Source organism: Trichoderma harzianum, assembly GCF_003025095.1.
Source record: "Trichoderma harzianum CBS 226.95 unplaced genomic scaffold M431scaffold_6, whole genome shotgun sequence".
Classification (NCBI taxonomy): domain Eukaryota; kingdom Fungi; phylum Ascomycota; class Sordariomycetes; order Hypocreales; family Hypocreaceae; genus Trichoderma; species Trichoderma harzianum.
This window is the reverse complement of record NW_020209254.1, coordinates 1,336,638-1,349,800: the sequence shown is the minus strand read 5'-3', so window position 1 is coordinate 1,349,800 and position 13,163 is coordinate 1,336,638. Positions and strand designations below refer to the sequence as shown.

Sequence of the window (13,163 nt, the reverse complement as noted above, 5' to 3'; positions counted from 1 at the left end):
GATTTGATGTTGGTTTGGCATCAATCAATTACCTTAACATTTACACTGATGGCCAAGCTTCTTTCGCAGCTTCCAAGTTGGCCGCATGGCTTGCGCTATTGGTCATTGCCGAGCCTCGAACTTGAGAACACCGCTCAAGGCACACGCGCACACACACCTGGACATACAAGACGCAGCGCAGGTATTGGATACTTGGTGCTCGACGCCGCTCGTACCTCATCGGGCCATCCAAAGGCGCAACTCCGACACACAACGGCCACCCACGCATGTCGGCGACGCAAGTACAAGGCCTGTACTCGGTACGCGTCCATTCGTGCGAGTATCCGGGCGCCGTCTATTCGCTGCTTGCGCTGGCTAATCACTTGTTCGGCTGGGGCTCGCCACCCTCCTTCAGCTTACACCATGCCCGGTTGGGGGATTCGCTCGCCGCCACAAAGGAATGGAGTCCACCTCCCCTGCCGGCGCTTTTTTACGAGAGAAATAAGACCCGGAGAGAAACTTGTCATTGAAGCCACAAAGAAGAATCACAAGGAGATGATGATGAGGAGATGAAGAGGCAGAAGAGACTATCTTCTTGCTAGCAAGGGCCAGGCTTTTGGCCCGTCAGTCGGCATTCGGGAGTCCGGACGCAAACGCCGCGCCGCAAGAAGGGCCTCACGACGTATTACAAACCAGGCCGAGTGAAGGAGTCCGAGTCCCTCGCACGAAGCAAAAGTTGCTCAAAGTGCGGCTCGTGGGTTTTGTGAGAGCTGGAGCTGCCTGCTCGTTCGTCCGAGTACGAGGCATGCCACCTTTAGGTTCAACAAAGCAGGTACACGTTACGAAGTAGGGAGGACATCGAGTCCAACAGCATGACGCTACTATACTACATGGACTGTCGCGTTTTCTTCTGCTTCTGCTGTGCCTGGCCCATGGAATCTGCCCGACTATCGGGCCCTCAGCTTTCCGGCGCATAGGCTCCGTGGTCGTTCTCGACGACGCTTTTGGCCAGACTGTCCCCAACGCCGCACTGCCATGTCCGATCCTTGTCCTGTAAGAGCCCAGAACGCCTCCGGGAGTCTCATGGACAGCAACTGACACAGATGGGGGTGGAGCGGTGAATGCAATCCCAAGAGCCGTCGACCTTCGGTTAACTGCCTGACGGGCTGCTTCGATATTGACTGTCAGCTAGCTGCATCCGCCTGCTTGAGTGGCTTTTCTCCTTGGGTCTTGGGTGCGCAACCTGCAGTCCTTGAAGGGCAGCCCCCTCTCTCCAAGCATCCGCCCGCACGCCTGACAAGCTGCTATTAGCAACTCGATTCCCTGGCTTGGTGCGGCACAGTACGGCTGAGTGCTTTTCAACACGATGACTAGCAGCCGGGCTTTGCCTCGGTACGGACCATGGTACTAAAGCCACATATGGCGGCCTGCCTCTGACGCCGCCATGGCCAGAGGTATCTCTTTTGTAACCGATACGACGTGTTTGCATGGAAGCGTCAAGGTAGTGTAGGGCACACGTGCGAAGACGGACAGCTTTGGAACTGTTCTCGGCAACTTGCAGCCAAATGAGTCGAACGATGCACGCAGACGAGATCCATCATGCCAAGACCGTCGAGACTGAGCTACTCCCAGGCATCTATCAACCCTATGCTCACGACTTACACGGCCAGACAATAGTGCTGTTTGTACTGTAGACACAGTAGACGCAGCAGATACCAGAGTCATGACATCTTACGAGCACTGCGGTTATACGAAGTGGCATTGCGGCGTTATAGACCATGGCTTTTGGTGTTGGGCCGCGGTTTCAGCAAGAAACTCACCCTGAGATGAGCCCCAAGCCACAAGCAACACCTAGCCGCAAAAAGGGCAGATGAAATATTCTAGCAAAAATAGCTGTTGCACCATCAATACCCTCAAACGCCACACCATCTGCGGCTGCGATTGACGATGTTGTGGTGCGCATTGACTCAGACGTGGTAGCATCAGAAAAAAAAAAATAAAGGAACGGGACGCAGATTATGCGGAGAAAATCTGGGGAAGGGCAAAAAATCTTCAATAAGGGTCAGTTCAGTCAAAAATTGTCAGCGAGCCACATGTCCAGTGCGCCACACTGTGTACGACTCTGGGGTACTGGGAGCGAGACGGTACTCCTGACTAGCAGATACTTGCCACCGCAACTGGGCTCGGCATGGTCTGGGCGCGGGCTGGGCAAGTCCGGGGTAAGAATCGGGCTAGACGGGCGGCGGCGCAAGTCACTTCTCCGTACTTGTACTGGCGCGGGCAAGGGATGGGGTACCCAGTACGGGGCTTCCCGGACACGGTGCAGGGAGACTTGATTGAAATGCTAAGCATTCTTGGCTCTCGACCTTGTGGCCTGCGCCTGTCATTGCCAGCTTTGGACGGCTGAAGGAATCGAATACCTGCAGCTGACACAAGCTCCCTGTGCCGCGTGGTAGGGGAACACAAGCCGCAATAAGTCCAGGGACCGAGCGACAGCCGTGATTTGAGCCGGTCTAAAATTTAGTCATAGGTATTTGATACTATGATGCTTAGCCGGGAGCGGGATTGGTAGACTTATATTCTCACTTTCGTCCGAGAACTTGTGCAAGTTCCATACCTGGTAGTAGGAGCCCCGCCGGAGACCGACAGAAAGGGCGAAAGCATTCGACATGACTGACGTCCTTGCCTTAGCGGTATAAGATTTAAGAAAGAAAGCTCAAGCTTGGCTTTATTTAACTACCTCCCTAGCAGGTATGGGTATAACAGTTTAGCAGAGTTGAAGTATCCAATAATAGGTGTTGACGCTTTCGGTACGCTTCCAATACGCCCAACCAGGTGCTGCATCGATGTACTGCACTCTTACACTGAGTGGGCCGTCACCCGCTAGTACAAACTGACTGCGCTGTGCATTAGCCTTGCGAAGCACCTTGGACGCAGAAAAATCAACCTTGTTTTCATCCAGCCGAGTAAAGGGCCATTGATAGTGTGAGCTTTTATCCTATTCAATCTGTCATGGGTTTGGCTTGATAGACTTGAGGCCCTGCGGTTGCGGCAGCTTCGGATGAGGATTATTCATCATGGATGGAATCCGCTTGTACGACACAACCGACTCGCAGCTGAGTCTTTGTTATTTCGCTTGTCGTGTCTCATTCACGTAACACGATGCAAGCCTTGGAATTAGTAGTCTGCTTTGGTTTGGTGGCACTTGATCTTTTCACATGCAGCAAAAGGAGGCTGTATACTGCAGGATGGCCTACTGTACGGTATGTAGCGTACAGCCATCGATCCAACGCCGAGTTTCGTCCATGGTTATGGTTGAGAAGGGCCTCTCAGATGCCGAGGCTTCGGCAACTTTTCTTCTTGGTGGTTAACATCACTTGATGGAATCTTTTTACCCTAGCACGGCACACCACCCGAGGAAAAAGGAAAGGAAAAGCATTAGTTTTATAATACAATTCGTGACCTTTGGTAGAGGTCACACTCTGGTCCAAATCTCCGACGCCAAATACTCAGCATCGGAGATTCTTTCAAGATTGAAACCCTTTAGAGAAAGAAATGGTAACAAAAAAGGGGGGGTTCTATCAAACAACATGCAACAGAGATTGGAACCGCCGCCGTGATCCATTGTTGCCGCGCTGGAATGCAACGCTGCGGAGTAAATAGCAGACTCACAAGTACTCCATACAGCTCTTCGTTCTTCGTATCTTTGTCAATTTGCCACTGAGCAGATACGATGCGCCTCCCTTCCCACCCGATTTGACAGATCACGCAGTTCGACCTTTGACCCCGGATCGGCGTCGAGCCCACCCCGCATGGGGACGGGGATGGGCGTCTACGAGACCTTAGTTTCGCATCACCAAACCAACCTTCAGCTGCAACCCAAGACCCCTTGAGTCGGCCATCTAGCGTCACGGCTAAGCAGCACTCTTGCGTAATTTCCAAGAAGCGGCACGGCACAAGTGACGACCAAGGGGGGCAGAGGAGTGAAGAGGAGGGGGGGCTGGCATCCACAGAACTTGTATCAAGTCGTACAAGCTTTACATTTCCCACTCATCTTTTCCCCAGCGCCAGTGAACCCATCACGGAGGATGCTAACTTGTGATGGCCCAGCCAGCCCTTTTCCCGTCCCAGCCCCGGCAAGCATCATTAGAAAGAGAGAGAGAAAAGCCCATCTGTTAGTTCCAAGGGGAAAGGGCCGGTTGCCTGCATCGACTAACACAAAACTAAAAGACGCCCTCGTCTTCCGATCGCGGGAACTACCCATGAAAAATAAGATGGAGGAGCTGAAGCAGAGGCAGAACGGACAAGAAGATGGGCCCTAAAATTATCACTTTCGGCTCTTCTTTTTTTCTCTCATTTATTCGGTTTGCCGGTGACGAACGAGCGGCCGTTATTGCCATGCAGCCATCACGGGGTGTAGTGGTGGCGGCGTTTTTCCGTCGTTTTTTTTTTTTTTTTTTTTTTTCATTGCGCTCGACCAACATGTTACTCTGTGTGTCGACAGATCACTCCCAAAGTGAGAGATGAACTACTGTAGGAGGGGCACATGAGAGGGCTCTAATTAAGAAGATCGAGGGGGTAAGAGGAAGGTGGCAGAAGAACCAATGAATACAAATAAATGAATACCGACAGTAAAAGTAAAATATAGACAAATGCTTACCTACCATACGAGTCCAATACAATAACCCGAGAAAGAAAAAATTGAATCGTACCATTGGGAATGTCACTGCCCATTAGCCAAAAAACAATGAATCATCATAGTGGCTTGCCAGAATCCAGTCCCGTGTTCACGCTCCCTCTCCGCCAAGGCCTGGAACGCTTTTTTTTTTCACCGGGCTATGCAATTGCCGTGTGTCCCCCAAAAAGGAGCAAAAAAGAAGAAGAAAGAAAACCAGGGGTGAAAGTGGCGTGTTTTGAATTCCAGTGCCTCTTTTTTCTAATTCTTATTCTTCTCGACCGCGGTGAATGTGCCTGTCCTTTTTTTCTTTCACTTGTCTCTGGTTTGTCACACACTCTTTTGGCGTGTCTCATAGATGGATGGTACAAGGTCACTTGTAAATACCTGTATGTAGCCCACACCACACTTTCTCTTCTTCCACCCATGGCATTCTGTCCAAAAGTCGAGCTGATTTTCCCTCGCAAAACTTGGCTTCTCCGATGACTCCGTTTTCCCGCTATACCCAAATTCCAACAGTCTTTTCTTTTGTACTGTAGATCGCCCTCCCCTCGTTGGTTTAGCGGAGTGGTCCAGCGTCGCATCGCCAGATTCCTTCGGGGGCCGAGCGAAAAAAACCATCCATATGCAGGCCCCTTCGCAGTCTTACATGCAAAAGGTTTTTTTTTTTTCTTTCTCTTCTCTTATCTGCTATTCGATCGCTCTTGAACCTTGTAATTCCCTTTTTCTGATCGACGTGCCGGCCCCGTCATCCCTTTAAAGGAGTTGTTGCTCCGCTTTGGGATTTGCTTACATGTAGTGGAAGTCGTGCATTCTCCGTTCCGCGGGGGCTGACCGAATATTCATGGTACACATCGTATCTCTTGTGACCGTAGATGTCACTGAGACTGAGATTATGCAGCAATGCGAGAAAGAAGTAGGGTTATACTTGATTTTGGAGAAGCTTGTACTAATAAATTTCTAGATAGGGAAGAAATGCTCCATGCCTGACTGGAGATATTATAAGCATGGCGAAGAAGTCATACTTCCGAACAGTACAGCAGCAATTCTTATTGAAGTCTCTAAAGCATCAGCCCAAGTCAGGCTGTTTCACTATGGAACAACAGTTACCTTCTTAAAGACAGTAGCACCACTCCAATATAATCTACACACTGCTATTGTACCGTGGGAACAGGGTTTAGGATTTATTTGTTTTGGAGAGAATGATAGTAAAGAGAGTGTAAAAGTATGTAAAATAGGAATAGTCAAGGTAGTTTAAGATATACTACCGCCGTTATCAAGTTTCCAAACATCATAAGCTGTTTCTTGTTTAATTGGAATTATTAAAAATGGGTGCGATCAGTCTCTTGATCGGATTCTGAATGGGGTTGTCTCGCGACATGCCTTTTATGTCTGCGTTTGTAAAGTGATCTTATTCATGGCCTATTTGTCTCTAGGTCGATTATCGTCATGCTGAGCACGACACCACGAGACGTGGCATATATTATAGGTTAGGCGAACCTACGACCAAGACTGGACATTACCGTGAGAATAACATCGTTGGATACTGGTCCAATCGAATTACAACAGCCCTTTGTTTTAATCTGATTAGAGCAGCATCTGAAATTATTCCAGTTGGATATTATATACGATAATGGCTTAATGCATTCAAAGAGGTACAACTATGGTCCGTGATCTCCTGGGGAAGCTCACAACACCATGACACCTAGAATTCACCTCTGCGTATTCATCAATATCTCCTGAATGGCCCTATATTTGCAATGCTTCTGAAAGGCTCGACCTGCACTTCACCTGAAGAGACACTCATCTAAACGACTAACACCACGATACAATCATCAGTCCATCCTAGGAAGAGAGCCACTCCGAGTTTCAGTATCTGCATCGTAAACAACATACTCGTTCTCATACATCCAAGCGTCGCCACCGCAGAAAGAAACTCGTCATGCCTACAAGAAACAAATCAATCACACCAGAAACGCCAGTTGATTGATCAAAACAATTGATTTATATGCAAATATAGCTATCCGTACACTACATAAAAACCAGATATCAAACAACCAAGCCCAGTGCGCCTGTAAAAAGCCAGTCTAGTGGCCCGTCGTGGTGAGCAAAACACAGTAGAGGCTTGCCCCCTTGACAATCATCATAATAGTATACGCATCTCTCGTTTCGTAGATGCCAATCATTGACCCCCCTCTTTCTCTCCCAATTTTTCAGCTCAGAGAGCCCATGTGTTCGTACATGCCATTACACTTATATCTCCCTTCTTAGATCTCCAGAGTGACCTTCTGTCCCTTGACGCGGCCAATGACCTGGCTAGGGGCATACTTGGGAATGACCTCGTCGTCGTGCAGCATCTCAAACTCCTCTGTGGCGTCACGGCCCATGAAGTTGAGAATGGCGTTGACGCCACCGGGGTGCTCCTCGAGCCAGTTGGTCAGGTCCAGGACGACACCCTTGACGACAACCCAGAGATCGTCCTTCGTGTTGTGCTTGGCAATCTCCTCCATGGTGTACTCCTTCTCGGGGATAGAGAAGGCCTTGGGCTTGCTGGAAGCCTCCTTGGCACCGGCCGAAGAAGCGGCAGGCTTCTCGGCGACCTGAGCGGGGGCGGAGCCGGCAGCGGCGCCGTTGGCCCACTCGACGGTCAGCTTGCCGGGAGCAGAAGGGTCGAGGTGCAAGGAGATCTGGCCCAGACGCTGAGCAGCGCCGGCGGTGCCCTGGAGGGCGTGCTGGAAGAGGTAGCTGCTGGCGCTGTCACCGGCAACACGGCCGTAGACGACGCAGCCAAGCAGCGAGGAGCCTCCAAGACGGTTGGCACCGTGGACACCACCAGCCAGCTCACCACAGGCAAAGAGACCCTCGAAAGGCTGCTTCTCCTGGTTGAGGACCTGGGCCTTGTCGTTGATCTCGACACCACCCATGGTGAAGTGGAGGACGGGCTCCATGAGAGCGACGTGGAAGTCGTCGTTGATGTCAACGGGCAGGTTGTGGAAGAACTTCTTGCCCCAGGGGTCCTTCTGCTTGCCGTCGGCAATAGCGTTGTAGGTCTGGAATGTCTTCTGGAGGTGCTCAGGAGTGCAGCCAATCTCCTTGGCGAGCTGCTGACCAGTGATCTTCTTCATGAGGCCACGGCCAGAGTAGTGGCGAGTGTGGAAGTCCAGGACGTTGGAGGCCTTGGAGTTGAGAACGAGGCGGATGGGGAACTTGCCCTTGTCCTTCTCCTTCCACATCATGCCGGAGACGTAATCACGGTGGCCGAGCTCGTCGCAGAATCGGTCACCATCGCCGTTGAGAAGGAGACCACCCTCACCACGCAGGGCCTCAGCGGCCAAGAACTTCCACTTGTTGCCGGGGTCCTTGGGGTCGACGAGACCAGTGGGGTGGACCTGGACCTTGTCCATGTCGATGCCGTTACCACCGATAGCCATGATCATCTTCTGACCATCACCAGTGGCGTGGGTGCCGTTGGTGGTAGCAAGGCCCATGAGCTCAGGGCGGTGCTTCTGGAGTAGAGAACCATCGCCAAAGTCGGCGGCGTAACCACCGGTGGCGAGGATGACGGGGCCATCCACGCTGGCGGTCTCGCCGTTCACCTCATAGGTGACACCAGTGACCTTGTTGCCCTCCTTGTTCAGGCTGGTAACGCGGGCCTTCTTGATGATCTCAACGCGGTGGGGCTCGGCCTCGGCAAGCTCCTCGATGCGCTGCATCAGAGCGTAGGTGATGGCCATACCGGGGAATTTGGCATCGTGGCCTCGGTGGGTTCGGGGCTGGGAGTGACCACTGGAAACCATATTGTCAGCCGAATTGGTCCGCAAGTTAAAGTAATCAAAACAAGCCATGGGAGCAAAACTTACCCAAGTCGGGAGACGAGCGTCAGGTCGAGGTTGAACACATCCTGCAGCCACTCAACGGCAGCAGCGGACTTGTAGGTGAGGACCTTGATGAGGTCAGGGCGAGCCTGGTCACGAGCAGACTTGAGAGTATCGTCGTAGAACTGCTTGACGCTGTCGCGGATGTTGTGGTCGACCTGGGTGCGGGTCAAGGCACCGTTGATACCGGAGGTAGCCTTGGTAGAGTTACCACCGAAGAAACCTGGAGCAGAAAAGTCAGCATTTCATACAGCTTTTGCTTGGGCCTCTCGCGATTTCTGCGATGCGAGGACTGCCCAGGATTGCGCTCTTCAGAATGGTACTCACCCTGCTTGTCGAGAACCACGACGTTGCCACCGGCAAGGTAGATGGTGTGAGCGGCAGACAGACCAGAAACTGCAATGGCGAAAGTCAGCAAACTGATGGTCAAACCCAAATCTCTTCCCGCTGTCGCGCATCTGCCCGAATCGTCCGCGAGGACGAAAAGGAGCAGCGGCACAAGGAACAGGCGGGAGACGATGCAATCTGGGGCTACTTACGGCCGCCACCAACGACAATCACTCTGGGAGCCATAATTGTGACGTGTGGAAGTTTTGAGGGGGTGGATGAGGGCAGAAAGAAAGACGGCGCGCGGAGAAAGAGGAAAGGGGGGGTATACAGATGGATGGAGAGAAAGGGAAGAGAATGGAGAATGAAAAGAGGAAAAGAAGAGAACCAGGACCAGATCGCGGTTCGACTTTGGAGTTTAAGAATAAGGGAATGGATGGGCATGAGCTCCACGCCGAGGGCGGTAGTGAGCCGAGGCAACCTTGGGGTGGGTAAGCCGCCCGAGCAGGTACTCCGTAATCTGGCAGCGTACCTGTACTTGTGCAGCGTGGCCGCGGCGAGGTTGTTGCTGGTTGTTAGTGGGGGAGTAGGCGGTCGACAGCCCACTGAAGCCTGGGGCCGGGGGAGGCGTCGAGTAGCTGTACATTGGCTATATTCCCCGGGTCTTGCGTTCATCCGCAAGCAGCAGCTACAGGAAGCGGCCCCTCTGTCAATACTTTGATGTCTGGTACTCGTACCATTTGGCCAGAAGCAAACATGGAGCCAGACATTTTCTATCTCGGCCCGGACTGCCCAATCTTGCAACTGGATCCCTACAATAAGCTGTCTTTTCAACGGTATCGGTACTCCGTTGTGCCTTTAGTGCTTCAACACCCCACTAAACTACCCCAAGCGCACTGCCAAATCAGAGCCTAGGCTTTTGTAAACCTCCACTGGGGCACGACCATTCGGCCAGCATATACCCGAAGATCCGGCTGCCATTGGATCAGGAAGAAACACATGTTGGAAGAGGGAAACCCGCAAGGAAGCGCTCTCCAAACGGATTCATATAAAAACAACAGTAGAGAGTACTTGTCTGGAGAGCCTCATGACTTTTTTACCGGCAAAAGACTGTCTTGTGTGGCATATTTGACGTGATGGGCGACTGCCGAGGCTATCGTCGCCCCAAACCAAGGTGCAATCTGTTCCAGCACGCTGCTAGCATGCACTAACCAAGACGCGCTTCAACAAAGCTCACATCGTAATTAATCCCATAATTCATCCGTCCCAACGCCCATCTCCTTGTTCTATTCTATGGCGAGACTAAACGATAACCAATCCAACATGCGATTCCACCAATTGATGATACATGACTGTGTTCCCACGGCGCCAAACTACTAGCACAAGCCACCACAACCAAACCTTGCACCCACATGCTTTTCACATGTCAAGGTCGCAGAACATCAGCCAGCTGACCGTGACACCGAAACTGACATCACCGCGCTCATGTGTCATTTTCCCTCCTGTACACACGAGTAAGCCTAGTACATCAAATGAACAAGCAGAAACAATGCGTACGAGTACCCCAAACCCCACACATAATAACTCCCAAATCCGGGGTGGCCACACGGCGCAAGTCAGATGACGGCTTTTCTCTTTGCCGGCACCTGCATCGGTGAGCCGATTCCCCAGCCACGCTACGGGGTAGCCCCAGACTCTCCGATTCTGGAGTTGCATTCTGTGCATGACCCCTTTGCTCTTTTTCTACTCCGTATTTTGCCCTTCTAACACGACTTTCACGTGAAAATCAATGCTCTCAAACATTCCCCCATGACACCACGGCCTGGGCATTCGGTATTCCCTAGAATCCTTGCTTAATCGTACCTTGTATTGTTGAAATGAGGGGATACTCCTTTGGTACAGGAATGGTAACATTGTACCATGAACCAACCGCTATGCCGATTGTTTTATTCAGGATTGCATCAACCTCGTTACTATTTAAAGCAAGGATGAGTGTAATATCGAATGAAATAGTATAGGATTACGGAGTAAATGCAGATAATTGTCCGTTGGGTGAAAGAATGAACAACAATCGTCCTGTATCACGTGATTCCAAACATGCGCGAGAGATCTCGTGCAGTTGATTCGGTACGTACTCGAGTGAATAACGCATTGGATATAATCGATTCGCCTTGTCTTATCCTTCCTTCCGTTCATATTCTGTCCATAATCAGGTGTATTGCCTTGTTTGAGTTCTAGTCGGCGTCTCTCTCTCAAATGTTCATTGTCCAAGTTCGGAGATTTCACCACCCCTTTAACTTCAATGTTAATGTCGGGCCAACCTGTGGCAAAGGATGTCCTGTCTGTATGATAGAAATAGGATAAGTTCCTTTTACAATGATATGTCTGTGCAGACCACACTATAGACAAATCTGCGTATTACAGACCAAGGGCAAACTTCCATAGCCGCAGCAAGGAAACCGGCTATAGAAGGAAAATTGACGAAGATCGCATCCCTCTGGGGCTGTGGGTTGGAGGCATGTGGGGCACGGATGCTGCCGAGAGTTTTGAAGGTCCGAATAGATGATGATTTCGAAGCTGGCGGAGAGTTTCTGGAATGAATTGTCGGGCAAGGCAATGCCTTAGCCTGCACGTTCTAGATCGTGAAACCCCAAGGCCATCGGGAACTATTACTATTACCAACTGCCACAAGAGAACATCAGAGTAAGTGAATATAAACCGATTCTATCAACAATTAGACAATACCGAGCTTCAGTCAAGAGACCATCCAAGAATGTGGTGGCCCTTTGAAGTCCCTTCCTATCTAAAGCAATACCACCAATATCAGAATATTGCTGGTCATAATATAACAATCCAGCAAAGCTATTGTATGCTGTACTCTACAAATAAGTGTGACTTATATCTCTAGTATTTTATCTTATTTAACGACAATTGAGAATCCACCGCATCCACCGCATTTTCCGCACTCTCCCGCATCTACTACATCTAGCTTTCATGTAATGCCCCCTTTGTACAACTTACACGAAAGTACCTATACATCAGTGAAGACGCCGAACACGGAGCACAACGTCTCAATATCCTCTTGCAATTGCCATCTTACGACGGATTTATTTCCATTTCATTCCCCTTTGTACTCGTTGTGTTGCGAAATATCCACCGGCTCTAGCATTTAGCCTTCGGATGTTATTTTCCCACCTCTTGCGCTTCTACTTTTCGTTCCCTTCGAGACTGTCTCCAAGAAAACTCTAAATCATGTGACTTTTCCATAACTCTCCCCTTTTCAGCATTCTGCCGCCGTCGATTGCCCGATTCGTCCAAACAACCCCAGTGACGTCGTCCAGCTTGTCTCGTCTGATATCTGCTATCCAACTTCTCGCCAATCCCGTCATCCATATCGTCAATATCCAAGAAAACTACTTTCCAGCCCAACTCGCGCCCAACTTCACCCCCACAACCACTCGAACAGAACCATGCGGTTCTCCAAATTCCTTCAACTTAGCCTCCTCACCAGCACAACCGCAGCCACGGCGTCCGACCAAGCAGCCCAGGAGCCCATCCACCACCGGCTCCCCCAACGCCCTCCCCCGGGCCATCTCCCCGTCATGATGCCCGCCCCCGCCGACGGCCAAGTCCAGCCCGCCGTGCTGCTCATCGATATCCTCGGCACCCAGCGCTCCCTCACGACCTTCTTCTCCTTCTCGCGCCTCCACGAGGACACCAGCGAGCCCCTCGGCGACGCCAACACCAACACCACCGTCCTCGCGCCAAACAACATCGTCATCGAGGATCTCCCGCGCAAGCCCTGGGAGAACCCTAGCGACTATGACGCCCTAGGATCGCAAGCATACGACGGTTCGGGAGGCAAGGACCGCGCGGACGAGAATCTGCGGAAGTTCGTTCAGGCGCATTTGGTCATTGGGACGAGTCCGTGGGAAGCTGGTGCAAAGGTCAAGACGGCTGCCGGAACAACGATCTGGTGGGAGGCTAAGAAGGATGACAACGGCGACGAGAAGAGAGTCATTATGCCGGATGGTGTAGAGGTAGATCGTGTCGCCAGCCGGGTCGCCAATGGCGAGGTGGTAAGTTCGCTCCTTTTGTGGAACTCTGGAGGAAAGCTCCGTATGCTGATTGAAGATGCTTTGACGTAGTGGATTTTGAAAGGCGTTTTGAATTACGCGTGATGTTTCGATGATGGCTTTTTGTTTCCTTGGATTGCTTCTTTGACTAATGACTTGATTATACACGAGTGTTATTCCCCTTATGTTTTATTGTTATATACACGTTCGAACTACTACACGTCCAACGGT

At 51.1% G+C, this 13,163-nt stretch overlaps 5 protein-coding genes across 5 annotated transcripts; 1 reads left to right on the top strand and 4 right to left on the bottom strand.

Annotated features, from left to right (window-relative positions):
• Positions 1 to 603: 603 nt before the first annotated feature.
• M431DRAFT_433071 (hypothetical protein) lies at positions 604 to 1,042 on the bottom strand. Its single transcript, XM_024915109.1, has one exon. The coding sequence runs from the start codon at positions 952 to 954 to the stop codon at positions 655 to 657; it is 300 nt and encodes a 99-aa protein (XP_024774577.1). The 5' UTR covers positions 955 to 1,042; the 3' UTR covers positions 604 to 654.
• Positions 1,043 to 1,129: 87 nt separating this feature from the next.
• M431DRAFT_482082 (hypothetical protein) lies at positions 1,130 to 2,650 on the bottom strand (the record flags this gene model as incomplete). The annotated part of the gene is made up of 5 exons (XM_024916010.1): positions 1,130 to 1,533; positions 1,642 to 1,667; positions 1,800 to 1,914; positions 2,246 to 2,492; positions 2,597 to 2,650. 5 exons carry the CDS (start codon positions 2,648 to 2,650, stop codon positions 1,130 to 1,132), a joined length of 846 nt encoding a protein of 281 aa, XP_024774576.1.
• A 2,648-nt stretch (positions 2,651 to 5,298) lies between these two features.
• Positions 5,299 to 5,941, bottom strand: M431DRAFT_508316 (hypothetical protein). Its single transcript, XM_024919093.1, has 2 exons — positions 5,619 to 5,941; positions 5,299 to 5,570 (listed from the first exon to the last, which is right to left on the bottom strand). Exons 1-2 carry the CDS (start codon positions 5,661 to 5,663, stop codon positions 5,403 to 5,405), a joined length of 213 nt encoding a protein of 70 aa, XP_024774575.1. The 5' UTR covers positions 5,664 to 5,941; the 3' UTR covers positions 5,299 to 5,402.
• Positions 5,942 to 6,921: 980 nt separating this feature from the next.
• M431DRAFT_85674 (hypothetical protein) lies at positions 6,922 to 9,102 on the bottom strand (the record flags this gene model as incomplete). The annotated part of the gene is made up of 4 exons (XM_024923584.1): positions 6,922 to 8,440; positions 8,515 to 8,752; positions 8,857 to 8,925; positions 9,069 to 9,102. The coding sequence occupies 4 exons, from the start codon at positions 9,100 to 9,102 to the stop codon at positions 6,922 to 6,924; spliced, it is 1,860 nt and encodes a 619-aa protein (XP_024774574.1).
• Positions 9,103 to 11,629: 2,527 nt separating this feature from the next.
• M431DRAFT_495127 (hypothetical protein) lies at positions 11,630 to 13,037 on the top strand (the record flags this gene model as incomplete). Its single annotated transcript, XM_024917328.1, has 3 exons — positions 11,630 to 11,723; positions 12,400 to 12,935; positions 13,005 to 13,037. The coding sequence occupies 3 exons, from the start codon at positions 11,630 to 11,632 to the stop codon at positions 13,035 to 13,037; spliced, it is 663 nt and encodes a 220-aa protein (XP_024774573.1).
• Between the last annotated feature and the right edge of the window lie 126 nt (positions 13,038 to 13,163).